Source organism: Brachypodium distachyon, chromosome 2, assembly GCF_000005505.3.
Source record: "Brachypodium distachyon strain Bd21 chromosome 2, Brachypodium_distachyon_v3.0, whole genome shotgun sequence".
In the NCBI taxonomy this organism is placed as follows: Eukaryota; Viridiplantae; Streptophyta; class Magnoliopsida; order Poales; family Poaceae; genus Brachypodium; species Brachypodium distachyon.
The window spans coordinates 17,409,511-17,427,457 of NC_016132.3; the positions used below are offsets into that span (position 1 = coordinate 17,409,511).

Here is a 17,947-nt window from a genome sequence, read left to right on the forward strand (position 1 = left end):
TTCTTGACATATTCTCTGCGAGAAAATAGAATTATTAGGGAATTGACGTCACCGGATAAGGCACGTTATATGCATGGTTTACGTCGTCATTTGAAAACGCCGTACGCGTGAGCTTCTCCTTTTTGTAAATGTGGATACGGACTTTGGGCGGAATGTCCAAGTTTGTTGGCGCGTACAAGTACACCAGCCACCAGGATGTCAAGATACAAAGTTCAGTATGCATGGTCGTGACTTATTCCTTTGAAAAAATCGCCATGGCCATGACTATTCAAAGGTAGATACGGAGTATTTTATTTTATTGGGAAAAAACGCCATGGTACATGTCGTATAGTGAATGTTGCATTGTGCATCCATCCTTCGATGCGGAGGAAAACACCCTCCTTTCTAGAAGGAGCAAAAACACCCTGCTTTCTAGAAGGAGCAAATAGGTCCTATAGTGCTTATATGAGTGGCAGAGCGTAGTGGAGTGGATCGGGCGAGAAGAGATAATTATTCCAGTGAGATGGTTCCTTCTTAATCAAGTTCTCCGCGTATACATGAGTTTATGGAGTAAAAGGGAGAAAACAGGTAGGGGAGCACTTCTCTCGTTGGCTTAGGTAGACAATAAATTATTCTCGCCCGAGGGGTTTCTCCATGTTTGAGACCTGTTTGGTACGGCGGGCGGAGGGTGCCATGCCGTTGAGAATAAAGCTACTCTGATTCTTTCTTCGCTGCGACGGTGTTTATCAGGCGGTGTCACGGGACCAGAGTGTTCTACTCACCGTAGGTTCGACGCGTCCGATCTTGCGGATTTTGAGTTTATGTCGTCGCAGATTTGTTCATATGAATCTGATGAGTTTATGTCCATGTGTCTTGGTGATTTTGTCGGTATGGTCTTGTGTGCTTTTGGAGTTTTTTCGTGTTCTGGTAAAGATCTTGTGGTTCGACGACCTATATTTTTAGGGAATCATCCTCAGCCCAAGTACGTTCAACGCTCATGGTTTCCCATCTCTCTGGATTGGCCACTCAAGGGCTTTTTAAAACCTTTGAAGGTAGTAAACTTTGTGCAGGGGTACGAGTGACAGCATTGCCGTTCAAGTCTAATTGCAGTATCTGTTCAGAAGCAACGACAAAATTTCGTGTTGCAAAGACTGATATCGTGGAGAAGATGTCTTTAAGAGATTTTTCATTGTAATTCTTAGTTATAATAGGAGTTGCTTTGTAATTTCTTGGGTTATGATCCAAAACTTATATCTGTAACGATTATGAAGTCCGAATAAAGTTACAAGTTATACTAAAAAAAGTTTGAAAATAATGTGGTCAAGTGGGAAATAACTTGTCAAACTTTTGCATTCTTGCAAATTTGTGTTGTGTGACAAGCGTCTACATCCAAAATGTGCTCATGTATTAACAGCTTTACACCCTCGGCGGGAATAGATCTACGAGGGCCAATCTAACATGTGATGTCATGTATAGGTTATAGTAGTGTCACTGTCAAGTATGCGCCCTAGTGATATGAATTTTTTCTTTAAGCCTGGTCTGGCCCCAACTAAGCTTTGCTCCTGCCGTACATGACGCTTAAAATTTTATCTACTATATATGTTTAGTACCCAAAAACAATATCACTGAATTTATCTTTAAAATAATTTTATGTTATATAGCTCATACTACTTTTATATTAGAAATGAAAATTATAATCATATACTCCCTCTATTTCACATAGAATGGCACACACGCATTTTAAGATTTTACTTTGACCAACAACTAGACTGATGATTTGAGGAATTTATGTGCTACAGAAATTATATCATCGGATTCGTATTTCAAAAACCTTTCCAACGATATAAAATTTGTAACATATAATCTACATGCAATTGATTTAATCATTAGTCAAAGTTTGACCTCGAAAAGCGTGAACGCCATTCTTTATGAAAATGCGGGAGTATCATGGAAAATCGGACATATCTTATGAGAGTGGACAAATGGAGTACATTCCATACCCTGCTACCGTAGCAGAGCATAACAACTACCCCTCCAGTCCATCATAATAAGTGTCCAGTCCATCATAATAAGTGTCTTAGATTTAGATTTGGTACAAAGTTGTGTGGATCGGAGAGAGTATTCCCTTCTTTTTAAGATTATATATTCTAGTTTTGTCGTAAATCAAAAAAATTAAAGTTTGACCAAATTTATAAAAATATATTCTACCAACATCTACAACTATAAATTAGCTTTATTAAATCTGTCATGATATGAATGCTCACGACATAATTATTTGACATTGTACTCCCTCCGTTCCTTAAAAGATGTCATATTAGGTTTTATTAAGACAAGACTTTGAACACAAATTATTATGTTAAAAAGTGGTTTATATGATATGAAACCACAAGTATCATGAAGTACTTTTGATAACGAATCTAGCGATAGTAATTTTCATATCATATAAATCACACATTGACATAGTAATTCGTGGTTAAAAATCTTGTCTTAATGAAATCTAATATGCCATCCTTTATCCTTTAAGGAACGAAGAAAGTATATGTTACTAGAATATATTTTCATAAGTTTGACTTTAGAACAAAGATAAAATATCTCACGTTTAGCCAGGATGGTAGTAGTAAATATTAGAGCCCTGTGCCACGTACTGTACCATTTTTTACAGACATGTAACTGGGGTCCAAACTAGATTCCGTACACGATGCATATGCCCGCAACAAATAAAAAAAGTTCTTGATTAGCATACGATGAGTTTCCTTGATTGGCATGCGAGGAGCATTAAACTCTGTAGGGAGAAACGCATGGATGCATGTTAGCATGTATCATGCCTGACACAACGGAATCACACGCGGGAATAGCGTCAACCACCTTACAAAAGCAAATAACAAATCGTCCAGACCTGACAGTCTTAAACTCTGATATAATCACTGTCAACGATATCATAAAAAAAACACAGCACACACACAGAGAGGATCAAAGCATATCAAATTAGGTGGAACGTACGAACCGTAGCAGCAGCAAGCAATATTCTTCTACAAGGACATCATGTGCTTGACCAGCGCGTCGACGGCGAGATCCGACGACCCGCCCTTGCCGGTGCACTCCACGGCCTTCTTCCTCAGCTCTCCAGCCCTGGCCCTCATCTCTCCCCCGTCCTTCTCCACCACGAGCCGCCGTATTGCCTTCTCAACTTTCCCCCTCTCGAGCTCCTCCCCGGCCCCAACGACCTCGAAGCCCACTTTCCAGACGTGCTCCACGTACCTGGCGTTCCCGGTCTGGTCCCCGAAGTGCGGCCTGCAGAGCATCGGCACCCCCTCGCACACGCTCTCCGTGGTCGAGTTCCAGCCGTTGTGCGTCCAGAACCCGCCCACGGCCGCGTGCCGCAGCACGTCCTCCTGCGGCGCCCACTCCACCACCTTCCCCCGCTCCCGGGTCGCCTCCTCGAACCCCTCCGGCATCGTGGCTAGGCCTTCGCTGCCGGCCACCATGCCGGGGCGGACGACCCAGAGGAAAGCCACGCCGCTCCCGGCGATGCCCCACGCCGTCTCCACGAGCTCCCGGGCGGTCATGCACGCCAGGCTCCCGAAGCTCACGTAGAGCACGGACGCCGGCGCGTGCGCGTCCAGCCATGCCAGGCACGTCCCGTCGGCGCGGAGCAGGCTGCTGGAGGCGCCCGCGGATGGGGAAAGCATGTGGAGAGGCCCGACGTCGAACACCGGGATACCGCCGCCCAGGTCGCGCCGGAGCTTGGCTAGCTCGGGCTGCTCCAGCGCGTCGAACGTGTTGAGGATGAGCCCCGCGGAGGCGTCGACGGCCGCCACGCTCCGGGCTAGAAGTTCACGCGTCAGCTCGTGCTTCCCGAGCCGCATCAGGTCCCGCACCCTGTACGGCGGCAGCTCGCTCACCTCATCCTCCATCTTCCACTTCGACCCTGCACGTTAATTGAGATCGATCGACCCATCCATCCAAAGAAATTGATGACTTTACATACATATTCCTGGTGATCACAGGATCAAAATGTTGATGTGTACGTGCCTTGGAGGGGGAGATAGCCTTGGGCGATGAGCGAAGGGTAGGCAAGGAAGCAGGAGAAGCAGGCGGCGCTGCCGGTGCGGAGGACGAGAGAAGGGAGCGCGAGGCGGGCGGCGACGTGCACCATGGACAGCAGGTGGCCGTCGACGACGAGGCACGACACGGCGTCCCTGGAGTACTCCTCGAGCACGGCCCGCAGGCGGTCGAGGAAAGGGGACTCGGAGGCCGCGTTGAGCGCCAGGATGTGGGACACGACGCCGTCGATGCCTTCCCCGGCGCCGGGGCCGGACACGACGCCCTTGTCACAGTCCTCGGCGACGGGGACGGGCACGAAGCGGTACTCCGGGTGGCGCGCGGGGTCGGGGGCGTTGAATTGCGTGTGGAAGACGGTGACGGCGAAGCCCCTGGCGTGGAGGATCCCCGCCAGGCGGAACATCGGGTTGATGTGGCCCTGGTACGGCAGCGGGAACACCAGCACGTGGCGCCCATGGCCGCCGCCATGGCCGGCGCCCGCGGACGCGTTGGTGGTTGTGTTAGTCTCCGGCGACGCCATGGTTGGTGGCGCGGGCGCCGCCGCCGGGGCTGCTGATGCTTTCACGGGCCCGTCATGCCGGGTCGTCTCCGCATCAGTGCATGGCTCGGGCTTAGCCATTTTAGCGAGAGCTAGGTGATGATGCAAGGAGCGCGACCGCGTGTGATGCGTGTCCGGCTCACGCTTCCGTGCATATATACTTGCACACTTCCCATCTACACTTCTTAACACTTTTTACGAGAATCTGCCGCCCATCTGCAACTGCAAGACTCGAAGGAATGTCGTATTGCCTGTACTGTACGTACTAAGCCATGGCTTCACCTTCAACTGATGCAGTACGTGGGGGGACAAACATTTATATATCTTTATATATTTGTCTGACAAGTGGATTGATACCACCATTAATTGGCTCTGGAGAGCAGAGCGCGTCGCGCGGTGCGATCAGTATCCACCGCGCGCGCACCGACGACTCCTCCGTTGACCTCGTGAAGATCATGCCTGCAGATGCATGTACTCCTCCGTTTCATAATTCTTATCGAAATATTACATGTATTTAAACATTTTTTTAATATGTACATTCATTTTTGTTAAAATTTGATACAAGAATTATGAAACAGAGGAAGTAGCTAGTATGTAACTAGAGGCGTGCTGATCCGACATTGGAGTAATAATCTGCTGACGATCGAGATCGGATCGTTCCAATCAATAATGCAAATCTCATGACAATGGAGAGAGATCATTCTAGTTTTCGAGTTTTAGTACGACCTTAATTAAGGAGTCGTGATGTTTATTATTCGGTCAAGTCAAGACGAGATAGGCGACGGACGCAACATCATACGGGTTTTTGTTCGTTTGTTTCTACACGCATATATATAGTATGATCGAGTTTCATGACTGGTCCGCCGGCTCTCTTGTCAAGTAAAACATCTTGTTTGGGCGCATGTGCTTGGAATTTTGACTAGCATGCAACCATCGACGGACAATTTTAAAAATGGTGTCACACAAATTTTTTTATCTTATTCTCTCTGTCTCTCTCTCTCTCAAAACTGATGATGCATGGTACAAAGACTTAAGCTGATGCTGGCATATATAAGACTTGGTGGCGTTGATTCCTTAGGTCGTAAGATTCTTATGTTTAGTCATGTTCACCGCCGAAAAAAAGGAAGGGTTCGCAAACACGTGGCATTTTGGAGGTAGCTTGCCAGGTGAAAATAGATCAAATTTATTTTACGAGCTCTAATCCCCTGAGTTAATCCGTCGGGACGGAATCGATGAAGCGCTGGCGTAGATTTTCATCGTCTCCTTGGGCGGCGAGGTTAGAGTTTCTTGTCATGCATGCAACAAAGGCGAAATTTGGTGTCAGTTAACTTTAGATCAACTCAATGATTCGGCAACGCACGACTGCTGCTCTGGGGCGCGGGTCCTTAGGCGTGCGCGAACGAAGACTTCCCTGTTGTCATCGACGAGGTCAAACCGGCTGCGATAGGGAAGCGGCGACAGTGACACGTCATCTGCTTGTTCTGGCGGCGAAACTACCTTTTATTATGTTTGAGGTGTTTTGTACTTTTGGTGAAACCTTATAATATATTTGTGTCTTTTTCGAAAAGAAGGAGAAGATGGTGATGGTTTCACGACACACATGTGCAACTGCAGTTAGTGGAAGTGAATATCCATATACGATATGGACCCTCCATGTCTAGCTCGACAAGGAGGGAGATATCTCGTTTTAACTTTTAGATTGTGGGCTTAAGACTTGTGAACTTTGTACCGTGGCACAGCTGCTATCAGCCGGGGTGCCCGGGGTTCTTTCCGTCGTCAAGCATGAAGCCATGTATCAGATGGACGGCGGGCACTATAGGGCTCGAAACTCTTGTGTCTGTGTTTCACCGGTGTTTTTTCTTAGGATGTGTCTATATCTTAGTCGCCGGTATCAGAAACGTCGGATTAGTACGGGAACGACGTCCCTGCTACTTCCTCTCCGTCGTTCATCACGAGTCTTAAAAAACACGATCCAGATCCAACGTCTGAGTAATTAACTTATCTCTAACTAAAAATCAGATAGTTTAGATACCATTTTTCTCAATGAACTATGCATGAGCACTGTCTTTTCTATTTATTAGTAGGAGACAAGAAGAGAACATTTACAACAGACAAGTCTTTTTTTTTTGTGCGGAAGCCAACCGAGAAAACGCTATCCTCATATAGACTACGAAAAGACTATGGCTCTTTTTGGGAAGTTGTTTTTCCCCTGCTTCCTCGAGAAGCCGACCTCCAAACTTGGTTAGACTTTCAAGAGTGGCGGTTTCTCAAGGAAACTGAAAGGAAACAGCTTCTCGGACAAGTACTGAAGGCCAAAAAAGATGCCTACCTCAGTAGGCACCAGGCCACTAGCTACTTGCTGATTGAGGTCACGGTTAGTGTGTTTACCACTAATTGTTGCTGATTGAGGCATCTTTTTTGCAATTTTCATCCTTTGAACAAATGGTAGAATGTTCATCAGAGAGAAAGGTCAGTAGAATGGCGAAGGATCAGAGAACGGAACGGTCATATACACGGAACGGAAGTTCTACTGAGAAACAATGACTTTTGTTTTTAGTGGAGAAACAAGGACTGAACAAAAAAGGAACGAACAAGTTGGGCCGCAGTTTGGTGGGCCGAGCTGGGTTCCAGCGCGGTGCGGGCGTGTAAGCCCGCATGGTACAGAAGAGAGGAGACCGGCTTCTCCCTTCGTCACAGACCACGCCCCTACACGCAGCCATCCCGCGCCGAGGGTTTCTCTGCTCGAGCTTCGGAGGCGAGGAAGAGAAGAGAGGAGAAGCGGCGAGGCGGGAGATGGCGGTGATGGACACGGCGTTCAAGGCGCTGACGGCGGGGTTGGGCGTGGCGACGCTCTACCTGGCCGCCACCTTCTCCGTCAACGTCTACCGCGGCCTCGCATGGCACTCCGAACAATCGGTGAGCATCCCCACCCCCCAAAACCCTAGCTCCCCATGAACCTGGCCCGTCTACTCATCGCTGTGCGATCCCTTGATCTGGAGAGGTCATCTCCACTTCGCCCCCACTATTTCGTGTCAAATCCAATCACCCCCCCTGCTTTGGCGAGATGATGGAATGTAACCCTTTGACGAGATGCTTTGGTGGATTAGAGGGGAGGGGGTGAGTGAATGCGTGTGATTAATTCTCAAAACAGTGGATGCCCCAACTATATCTACGATGGAACAAAACTAGGATTGCCTGGCTATGTTGGGTCGAAGCTATATATTAGTATGCCACTGCTGCTTATTTCATTTTGGAACCAAGTCAGCCTTTTCACCATTAAGGTGGTGTTGGTATGAATTGCAGTAGTAGAAGTACTTACTATGAATCACTTATTTGCGTTGTTTGTTAAATACTCCTTACTCTATACTCTACTCTCTGCAGTGGAAAATTATTTGCTTAGACCAAAGGGCATAAACCCTGCTTTTACCGAAGCACTTAAGTAGAACCTGTATTTGTTTCTGAATATTCTTCATCATATTTAGCTTGATTATAGTGGGGTTTATTTTAGATACTCCTTTTCTGTCTAACGCACTATCCTTGTTGTGCCTAGACTAGCAGTCTAGGCATACTGATGTTAGGCTACAAAATCCACTTTGTACTAAATCAGCGATACTTATTATGGATCAGATGGAGTGTCTAAGATTTTGGTGTTTTGGATGGACTGAGAATTTGAAGCAATTTTTGTTGAATTATCGTATTGATTTTTTTCCATCGTATTGATTGATGGAGTGTAACCCTTTGATGAGATGCTTTGGTGGATTAGCACGGGAGGGCGTGGGTGAATGCGTGTGATTAATTATCAAAATAGTGGATGCCCCTCACTATCTCTACGATGGACAAAACTAGGATTGCCTAGCTGTGTCGGGTCGAAGCTATTGATATTAGTATGTCACTGCTGCTTATTTCATTTTGGAACCAAGTTAGCCTTTTCACCATTAAGGTGGTGCTGGTATGAATTGCAGTAGTAGAGGTACTTACTATGAGTCACTTATTTGCGTTGTTTGTTGAATACTCTGTACTCTATATTCTTCTCTCTGAAGTGGAAAATTATTTGCTTAGATCAAAGGGCATAAAACCCTGCTTTTACTGAAGCACTAAGTAGAATTGTTTGCTTAGACCAAAGGGCATAAAACCCTGCTTTTACTGAAGCACCATCTAGAACCTGTATTTGTTTCTGAATATTCTTCATCATATTTAGTTTGATTATAGTGGGGTTTACTTTAGATACTCCTTTTCTGTCTAACGCACTATCCTAGTTGTGCCTGGAGTAGCATACCTGATGTTAGGCTACAAAATTATCTAAGATTTTGGTCTTTGGGATGGACTGAGACTTTGATGTATTTTTATTGAACTGTTAGTCAGTTCTTGGAGATTACGTGCTCACATTTGTGCGGGTTGTATAGTCATGAAGGAACTCCCTATCTAATCGTGGGAGCTTTAGTACTCCCTCCGATCCATATTATTTGTCGAAATATTACATGTATCTAGACGCTTCTTAAACATAAATACATCCATATTTGAACAAATTTGAGACAAGTAATATGGATCGGAGGGAGTATATTTAATTGATCAGTGTAATCACACTATTCAGTCTGAATAGATTTCAATGTGTCTGAATGATTAGGCAGTTTGAGTGTACTTCCGGCTTACTAACAGGAAATCTATTTATTTACCTAACTTAAACAATAAAAGAAACCTATATATCTGTCACCAATACAGGTTACATGTAAATTTGTTTTGTTTCAACAATTCATGCAATCAAACTATCTACTGAAAGGAAATGATTACAATATTCTCCAGATAAAGATGAAACATATATCAATTTGATCTGGCAAGTGGCATCAACTTGTGTTTCTCCCAGTTTTGTCATTAATTTTACTCTCTATTACGTACTGTATTGATTGTCTAACTTCTGATTAAACACATTTGAACTTTTCTGGGAGTGCTTTACAGAAGTTAGAAAAGGAGAAATCTGAAGGCTGAACTGGATCGACAAGTTAGTGTAGACGTCAGACATTATCGGCCAAAAGAACCTACAAGACAATCCTGCCTTTTGATGAATCATGCTGATTATGCTTTCCGAGACTGTTTTTGTAAAAACCTGGCAATATGATGTATGATTTAGGGAGATGATCATCCTTTTTTATGCCCACTGTCACAATATATTTCTACGTTTGTGAAAATAAGGTGTAATTGTCATCTTTTCATTGTACTACCATTTTCTTTGTTTAGCAACTGTGAAGGATGTTTAACCTCTCAGTGTTATTCCCTATCATCACAGATCATTTTAATATCTCAAATGTTTTTAAGTTTCATGCCTCTTGTTTATGTCTCCTCTACATACATGAGACCTACAAATCAACTGTTCGTCAGTAACCAACTCATGGTTCTCAATGGCCGCTTGCTTTTCATTGATATCCAATCATAGTTTACTCAACTTGAAGCATGAATTCTCTGGACGATCATCTCAGGCAAGATATATGTGGCAGAAAACACAAGCAGCCACACAATTCAGAAGGATAGTAATAAAACATAACTTGTGTACTGATTCAATAATAGGTCTGGAAGCATTAGCAATGTTATAGAGTTGTCCTATAACAGTCATGCATTATCTACTCTATCTTTCCCATGTCTCCTTTTGGCATTAGTCTTTCCACTAAGTTGTCACCAGCAGATACACGAGGCCTTTCAAATATCCAACTATTTCGGATCCACCAAGCTTTGAAATTCCAAAGACCCTGTCCACAAAAGTTATTGGGACCTGGATAGGACAATGGGGGTTTCATTATCAAAGCCATAACATCCGTCCAGCCTTACACAAATACAAATGAGAATTGGCAAAACGTAAAAACTTACCTCTTCAATGTGATAATTTTTTCTAGTAGCCCTAACAATCATCTCCATTTGGAATACATATCCCTTGCTGACGCATGAGGAGATCAAATCTTCCAAAACACTTCGCTTATATAGCCTAGGAAATCAGCTACGTCAAATAACAGTAACCGTAAGGATCTTGTTCTATTCAAGTAAAACGAAACACACCTAAATGATCCAGTCAAATCGGAAGCTCCAGGCTGTAGTAATGTTTGTGCTAGAACATTTGCTCCCCTGCTAGTTAATTTGCGCATGAGATTCCAACCATGGACACCACCGTTGTTAACATAACGTGTGCCGGTTACAATGTCAGCGCCGGTTTCCTTTTGCTTCCTGGTCAAAGGAACGAACATGATTAATATATAGGTTCTGAAATAGGTTGTGACTTTTGCACTAATATTGCAAAGAAACATGTCACAGATCTCAAATAGTTCTAGCTGGATAAATTTAAAGGCATCTTTGGAATATATGATTCTTACCTAATGAAGCTTGGCAAGTACTTTGGCTGTTCAAAATTGAAAATTATTTAGCAACTAAAAAGGAGTAATTTGAACAGCTTGATTATGCAAATAACACTATAACAGACATAAGAGAAGGTGAAGAATTGCACATGATGAGATAGATCAGCATCCATTATAACAACAAAGTCACCCGTGGCATGTTTTAATCCATGTAGATACGCAGTACCTGAATGTTTACGGTTGTTCGTTAACACAAACAGCAAGAACAAAATTCACAATAAGCAGAAATGGGCAGCTAAGCTCACCAAGTCCTAGCTTCTTTGGTCTTGCTCGGAGTAGCTAGTAATATCATGTCAAAGACATCACAGTAAGTCATAATTAACCAAACCCGCACCACATATATGCATAAACTCGTGAAAAAGCAAAACTTTTGTGGAATTACTTACAACACGATCTTCGCCGTATAGTTGCTCCAGCTGCTTTATAATGTCTTGAGTTCCATCAGGGCTTCCATCATCCACAATAATTATTTCAAAGTTGGTATCCCTACAGTTGAAAGTTACAGCTTAAGTTTTCATAATATGGCAAAATTTAGTAAACTAAGGTAACAGCCTTCAGCCTTGCCATTTGAAATATGCCAACAGTCCAACCACTTAGCTGAAAAATAAACAAAACCAACGAAAAACAGCTTGTAGAGTTGACGAAATCAAATGAGTATGCAGGAATAACGAAAAACAGGTTCTTGTGCTGAAGAAACGAGTACACAGCAGCAATTCACATGTTGTAATGCTGACAATGTAATATGCATATACAGCAGCAACAACAAACAGGGTGTTAAGTTACAGAACAAGTATCCTGCATGATGACATTCTAAAATTACCATTCAGACAAGGTGGATATAAAAGAGCCAACATTTGCAAGACTTGGAGATACTTAGATCCCCAACCTCAAAAATAAGAGGATGTACTTCTATTAACCAGTTGTCATAGTAAATGAAATACGGTTTGTAAATTTTGTTAGTGCAATCGACTCAACCAGCACTATGATGATTGATAAAGGGTGTCTAGGTCTCTCTGGGATATGAATGCTGATAGGTTGTAACTAAAAGAAGCTGCACCTGATGAGAGCATCAGGTATATTTATAACTGCGCATAGCTTCAGCAAATAGCACAGAGAAGATAAAAAATATAGTTTTCAAATATCTATATGACAATTAACTTAATCTTATGCCATTTGTTCTTCTCACAGAATTAAGTCACACGACACAGAAAGAGACTCAATTCAACTGAACTCAGGGCACCAATACAATTTAGCCACTACACAGATGATAACGTGGCAGTGCTCATATCTCATGGTCTGAATCGAACGCAAATATGGAATTGTTGTACAGTTACTATGTGAGTGGAGAATGTTCTAAAAGGCCATAATAAACTCTGCTTAGCATGCGCTTGTGAATCTCGTAACAATTACCAGTAAATCAAACATAGAACTTTCAATTGCTGTTGAGGCATCCTGTCCCAGGTCTAGCTACACATCAGAAAATCGAGCCGGCTCAAAACCTATCTGGATCACGAACCCCATCCGCCCAAGACAACAACCTCGAGTCATGAGCGTACAAAAAGAGGATGAACATATCGACTCAGGTGAGCGTATGCAGGGGAATTACGGGAGGTGCTTGAAGATGAGGTAGACGATGATGGCGACGTTGAGCCGCTCATTGTAGGTGGGCACGATGATGCTGTATGCCGGCCTGCATTGTTAAACACTTATCAATACTAAACTCATGGTAGGCATTTCAAAAGTCTAGTACAGTGCTATTACTGCCTTATCTATGTGAGTTCTGTTGCAAGAAACAAGTGAAACAGCAAGGTGACGATCCATTGCGCCACAAACTTCTCTTCATTAATCTACTTCGGAATAGGAAGTAAGAAATGTAAACAGATTAATAAACTAATAATACCAAGGTATGAATTATGAAGAATCTCAGTGCTTACAAGTAATATCAGTTCAGTCTCGCCAACCTACCCGATGATATGTTATGAAAACTGTGGCTAGTAGATCACAAAACTAGAAACACACCATTTATGGGTTCAGAATTCACAGAACATCATTTCAATTAGGTGGTTCAGTGATAAGTATCCTTGTTTCATCAAACAGTTCTATTCAGATTCCTCGAGGCAGAGCATAACAACAAGAAAAGGCAGTTCAAGAGAAAAGCCTCATAGCACTAAGTGCCTATAATTTTATACTCCAGTAGACTGCAATTATCAGTTCATGACGCAAGAGACTAGCATTAACATCGTGACTCTCGTTCAAGCAATTCCTTTTGCCACATAATGATACCATACTGTAACTGCATAAATAGCAACTACTGCAGGGTAGTTTACTCCTTGCATCACTAGCGATCTAGTGTCACAACTCCAAACTAGTAGAAGTACAGCAGGCATGAATTACCAAAACATGTGAACAGAACACCACTCACCGGTTGAGACGATCGACCGTGTGCTCCATCTCCTTCTCCCCCATCCCAAATATCGCCGCCTCGCCTGCAAAAGAAAAAACAGAGCGCACCAATCTAAGCAAAGGATCACAACTATACGCGATGAAATCGTTGGAGGAGGACTCGCGGGGAAGCAAAGATGGGGAGATCAGACCGTTACCGGAAATCTCCGCCGCCGAGGAGGTCACCGCCGATGCGTCCAGCTTGGGGAACAGCGGGCGCGGGTGCGGAAGTCTCCGCCAGCGACGCGTGCTCGTGCAGATCGTGCAGAGGGGAGTAGAGAGACGGGTGGGGGCAGGGCAGAGGCAGAGAGAAGAGAGAAGAGAGACGGCTCGCCGGCCTCGTGCTCGTGCAGATCGGGACGGGAGCTCGTGTTCGTGCAGAGGGAGGAAGAGCTGGGCCAGATCGGGAGATTCGGGAGGAGGAGGAGGTGCAGGGAAGTGGGCCAGATCAGGAAGGGAATGGGCCGAAATAATGAGATGATGGGCTGCCTGTGAATTGTAAAACAAAATAGAAAAGCTAAACGGGCCGAATCGTGCCGAGGCCAAGGCACGTCCTAAGGCGGGTCGCGGGCCAGCACCGCACGTTTTATTGCGGGCAAGTCGTGTCGGCAGGGTTTTTAAAAGAGCTCGGCCCGTTGCTAGCTAAAGATGTAAAGCCGGGCCGATCCGATCCGTGTAGGCCAGCAGTAATAAACAGAGTTAAAAAAAACATTTTGACTTCAAGCTGTTCCGATCTCTCTCGTTGTTGAAGGCTCGGATCCATGAGCTTGGTTTATCTACTCCTTTGGCTCCCATGCTGGCATGATCTCAGAGATAAGTTTGTTGAGAAAATTACTTAAAACCATCACAATTGAAACAACTGTCTAGAAAAACCACTTTAGTAATTTTTTTGCAAATTATCACCACTTTTAGGGCAGCGAGTACTCCCACGCACTGATCCGCTGGTTGATCCCATTTTGACGGAAAAACCGACAGCAGTTCCATGGTGGCTCCACGCTGGCCTAGGCGTCCACCGTGGCCATCGGTGCGCGGCCTTGTCGTGCGCGATGCGCACGGATTGGCCGACGGCGGCGGCGCCATCCAGAACTTTGCCGAAAAGCGGATCCGGCGAGGCCAAGGTGAGGGAGAGATACAATACGGGGGCACGAGCCTAACGGGTCAGTCTGCAGGGTCTGGAGGGCGGCGGCGCGGTCGAACTGCTCGCTGGAGGCGAGCCCTCGTGGCGGCGGCGGACAACGCTAGGCGCAGGCAGGCTCTGGGGCGGCAAATCGACTACGGAGAGAGGGAGAAGGAGGAGGCGCTCACCGCGAGAAGAATAGTGGGCTTGGGCAGAGCAGCCGCTGTCGGTGGAGACCCGGTGACGGCGAGGTAGCGGTGGCGACGGGGTTCGCTACGGCTCGAAGGAGCTCCCCGGAGAGGAGGCATGGGATCTGCAGCGTTGTGGCAGTCCTCGGCGGCTTGGCACAGAGTCAGGGAAGGCGCGGGAGGAGCAACGTGCGTCACGGCGGCGCTTCCGCCGGAGGCGGAGAAGAAGATGGTCGTGCGGGGCCACAATGTCATGGCAGTCCTACGTGTACTTCGCGTCTAGCGCTGTGATGCTGGCACTGCTGCGGCGCTCGCCGGCCACGGTGGACGCCTAGGCCAGCATGGAGCCAGTGTGGACCTGACATGCGGGTCCCACTGTCAGTTTTTCCGTCAAAGTGGGATCAACCAGCGGATCAGTGCGCAGGAGTACTCGCTACCCTGAAAGTGGTGGTAATTTGCAAAAAAGAAAATGTGATTTTCCTAAACAGTTGCCCCAATTGTGGTGGTTTTAAATAATTTTCTCTAAGTTTGTTCAAGAGAGAGTGTGTCAATCTAACGTTGAAAACATTAGTAGTAAGGTGAAATGTTGATACAAAACACTACTACTAAAACAAAATGCAACAAAGGAATTAGTGGCGAAACCAAAGAAAAACAGAGTAATAGCCAAGACAGATTGAGAAAGACCTTATAATCTTGATTTTCGAAGACTGAAAAATGGCATTTTTAACCCAAAAGGAGGGGAGTACTTCTACTTGCTACACATCTATACCGTTCCATTGTTTTAATCAGGAGTGGATGTGTACTGTTGGATATTTTCAGCTACCTAGCAATGATCCGGGTTGCTACTTGCTATAATACCATAATTTGGGTGGTCCTCTTACTAACTGCGTATTTAAGGTTCTAAACTCCTGCCACGATTCATCTAATGATGGGGCGATCAACTTTCCAGCGAGGAAGCAAAATATACAAGTGGTCTCCATTTGTTCTAAAATGTCCAAAACAAAAACAAGTGGTCTCATTTTCTTTATATTTTTCTTTTATGACATTTCCCTTCCTCATGCAGTTCCCATCTGAAATCGCCATATTAACCGCATAACCCCTCACTGACTCACTCACTCACATTCAGACAGACAGACAGAGCCTCAGCTTCACTTCCTTCTCTAGTTCTCTACCTCTTTCCCTCTGCTCTCGCTACATGGACATGGAGAGTGAGCCGTCCATGCAGACGCAGTCCTCCTACCTCTCGGGCTGCATCGGTTCCCCGGCGTGGCTGCCGGCCGTGCACCGCAGCCCCGCGCGCTTCCACCTCCTCGCGCGCGACGACGGCGGGCGGCGGGCGTGGCGGCGGCTGCTCCGGCGGCTGGTGCGGGAGAGCAAGAGCATGTGCAGCAGCCCCAGGCCCAGCAGGACCATGGGCCAGCCCACCTTCCAGTACGACGCCGCCAGCTATGCCAAGAACTTCGACGACGGCCGCCGCCCCTCCTCCGCCTCCGCCGCCGCCGACGGCCCGGCCGCCGGCTAGCTAGCTAGCAGCTGGCCTACGGAGCTGAGAGAGAGGAGTTCAGGGCACCTTTTTCCTTTTGTTGGTTCGCTTGTAGCTGTTGTTCTAATTGAGATGGTAGTTGCGATGTTGTTGTCGAATTAAGTCTCGCCAGAACATTGGTTGCTTGTACAGAGGATGCAGATAGCAAAGTTTTCTTGTCGAGAGTCCAGACGCGTCCTAATCTGCGTGTCTCCATATCGATTTTCCTTGTCTCCCTCTGACGAATCCCAATCAACCAGTATTTAGCCTCGTGATTAGTTTGTCTTGTTAAGACCAGCGGATGAACAGAACCGCACAAAACCAGAAATGTCACTGCTCGAGATCAACCGACCGGAATCAAACGGCAGTTAGTGTAGAACGCACTCATCGGCAAGGGGAATTGGGTACTCGGCCGGTAGGGAAGGGGAAGACTGAAGATGATGTTTTTAAGACGAAAGTGAGCCGAACGCAAAGTGGGGGCAGGCACATCAAGTGATCAACCACTCGATGTAAAGCGGGGAATAATCATGATGTGATCATGGAGAACGGAAGAGGGAGGGAAAAGAAGCAAAGAGTCCCCAACTACACTCGACCGTGTTGGGTCCAAATCTCTAATCCAATGGAGATGGAATGGAATGTTCTAAATAAAAGAAAAGGATCGAAAGGTAACAGCCTTCGATTTTTGGCAACGGTGTTATCTTCAAGGAAATACTTGCCTCGATTACTTTACTCCAATAAAGTGTAAAACGTCCAATTCTACTTTGGTTGGTCAGTTCCATCTTGATACACGTGGCCTTTCTTTGAGGGCATCAGGTCACTATGTTTCATCATGTACCATATCTTAATATGTCATATAGGAAGGAAAAAAAATCTGATGTGGCATCTGAACAAAGAAAGAGATAGGCATGGATCTTAATCTAGATACAAGTCTTAGCGCTAAACTCAAGAAAATGCATAACTTTTCTCTCACAAAACATAATAAATAAGAATTTATTTAGATACGGCACCCAGATACAAACCATTGAAAAATTTATATCTAAACATATATATATGCATATGATATATGATACAGTTTAAAATACGATGCATCGGAGTGCCCTCGTTCGGTTCTGAACGGCTCTGAAGAGAAGCAAAGCAACCAGCAGGCAGCAGCATTAGACCTGCTGTTTCCCGCGCACTCCGGATCTGGGGAGGCTGGAGCTTTGCTTCCTTCTCCTGGTGAGGACTCTCTCGTCAATAGGAATTTTATAGAATACTGGTCAATAGGAATTTCAGAGTAACAGTTTAACAATGGCTCCTGATGTTACAGTTAGTTTGTTCTGATGACATCAGTCTGCCCGAGTAATGATTACAGCATATGGACCCCGAGATTTTCTGCAGATAGGTGACGTGTAATATTATGCACCCTAATCTATATCCTAAACTGATGGAAGACACACAGGCATTACTTACTTTCCTAGTTACATTATAGTCTCCAAATCAATTAGTAGGACTCCGTGGCCCAATGGATAAGGCGCTGGTCTACGGAACCAGAGATTCTGGGTTCGATCCCCAGCGGAGTCGTTTTACCTATCTGGGGGTGTACCCAATTCATTATCTAGTCTCCAGGGCTTCTCTCCTAGTACTAGGCAGATGGCTATATTCTATAAATAATTTTTTTTTGCAACGATATATTCTATAAGTACCGTGTATTTGCTTCAGGTT

The 17,947-nt window shown here is 45.3% G+C and overlaps 4 protein-coding genes and 1 non-coding gene across 5 annotated transcripts; 3 read left to right on the forward strand and 2 right to left on the reverse strand.

The window, feature by feature from the left end:
• Nucleotides 1–2,766: 2,766 nt before the first annotated feature.
• On the reverse strand, nucleotides 2,767–5,066 carry LOC100830404 (DIMBOA UDP-glucosyltransferase BX9). Its single transcript, XM_014898278.2, has 2 exons — nucleotides 4,012–5,066; nucleotides 2,767–3,907 (listed from the first exon to the last, which is right to left on the reverse strand). The coding sequence occupies exons 1-2, from the start codon at nucleotides 4,658–4,660 to the stop codon at nucleotides 3,009–3,011; spliced, it is 1,548 nt and encodes a 515-aa protein (XP_014753764.1). The 5' UTR covers nucleotides 4,661–5,066; the 3' UTR covers nucleotides 2,767–3,008.
• A 2,192-nt stretch (nucleotides 5,067–7,258) lies between these two features.
• Nucleotides 7,259–9,872, forward strand: LOC106865976. Its single transcript, XM_024459427.1, has 2 exons — nucleotides 7,259–7,495; nucleotides 9,533–9,872. Exons 1-2 carry the CDS (start codon nucleotides 7,373–7,375, stop codon nucleotides 9,560–9,562), a joined length of 153 nt encoding a protein of 50 aa, XP_024315195.1. The 5' UTR covers nucleotides 7,259–7,372; the 3' UTR covers nucleotides 9,563–9,872.
• Nucleotides 9,873–9,963: 91 nt separating this feature from the next.
• On the reverse strand, nucleotides 9,964–13,849 carry LOC100830714 (dolichol-phosphate mannosyltransferase subunit 1). Its single transcript, XM_010232859.3, has 10 exons — nucleotides 13,575–13,849; nucleotides 13,397–13,460; nucleotides 12,581–12,664; nucleotides 11,361–11,460; nucleotides 11,220–11,253; nucleotides 11,064–11,140; nucleotides 10,933–10,958; nucleotides 10,622–10,786; nucleotides 10,436–10,550; nucleotides 9,964–10,340 (listed from the first exon to the last, which is right to left on the reverse strand). The coding sequence occupies exons 2-10, from the start codon at nucleotides 13,438–13,440 to the stop codon at nucleotides 10,236–10,238; spliced, it is 750 nt and encodes a 249-aa protein (XP_010231161.1). The 5' UTR covers nucleotides 13,441–13,460; nucleotides 13,575–13,849; the 3' UTR covers nucleotides 9,964–10,235.
• Nucleotides 13,850–15,593: 1,744 nt separating this feature from the next.
• Nucleotides 15,594–16,465, forward strand: LOC100831730. The gene has a single exon (XM_003568054.4). It carries the CDS (start codon nucleotides 15,917–15,919, stop codon nucleotides 16,241–16,243), a length of 327 nt encoding a protein of 108 aa, XP_003568102.1. The 5' UTR covers nucleotides 15,594–15,916; the 3' UTR covers nucleotides 16,244–16,465.
• Nucleotides 16,466–17,733: 1,268 nt separating this feature from the next.
• Nucleotides 17,734–17,806, forward strand: TRNAR-ACG. The gene has a single exon. It is a non-coding gene; the product is annotated as a tRNA-Arg (tRNA).
• The last annotated feature ends 141 nt before the right edge of the window (nucleotides 17,807–17,947 follow it).

What these genes read in the sequence shown, in the direction of transcription:
- LOC100831730 (XM_003568054.4), top strand. Translation starts at nt 15,917, where the DNA reads ATGGACATGGAGAGTGAGCCGTCCATGCAGACGCAGTCCTCCTACCTC.
- LOC106865976 (XM_024459427.1), top strand. Translation starts at nt 7,373, where the DNA reads ATGGCGGTGATGGACACGGCGTTCAAGGCGCTGACGGCGGGGTTGGGC. An exon ending in CATGGCACTCCGAACAATCG is followed by an intron (nt 7,496 to 9,532) that starts GTGAGCATCCCC and finishes AGTGCTTTACAG; the next exon opens with AAGTTAGAAAAGGAGAAATC.
- LOC100830714 (XM_010232859.3), bottom strand. Translation starts at nt 13,440, where the DNA reads ATGGGGGAGAAGGAGATGGAGCACACGGTCGATCGTCTCAACCG. An exon ending in ACGGTCGATCGTCTCAACCG is followed by an intron (nt 12,665 to 13,396) that starts GTGAGTGGTGTT and finishes TTAACAATGCAG; the next exon opens with GCCGGCATACAGCATCATCG. An exon ending in CTCATCTTCAAGCACCTCCC is followed by an intron (nt 11,461 to 12,580) that starts GTAATTCCCCTG and finishes TTTCAACTGTAG; the next exon opens with GGATACCAACTTTGAAATAA.
- LOC100830404 (XM_014898278.2), bottom strand. Translation starts at nt 4,660, where the DNA reads ATGGCTAAGCCCGAGCCATGCACTGATGCGGAGACGACCCGGCATGAC. An exon ending in AGGCTATCTCCCCCTCCAAG is followed by an intron (nt 3,908 to 4,011) that starts GCACGTACACAT and finishes ATTAACGTGCAG; the next exon opens with GGTCGAAGTGGAAGATGGAG.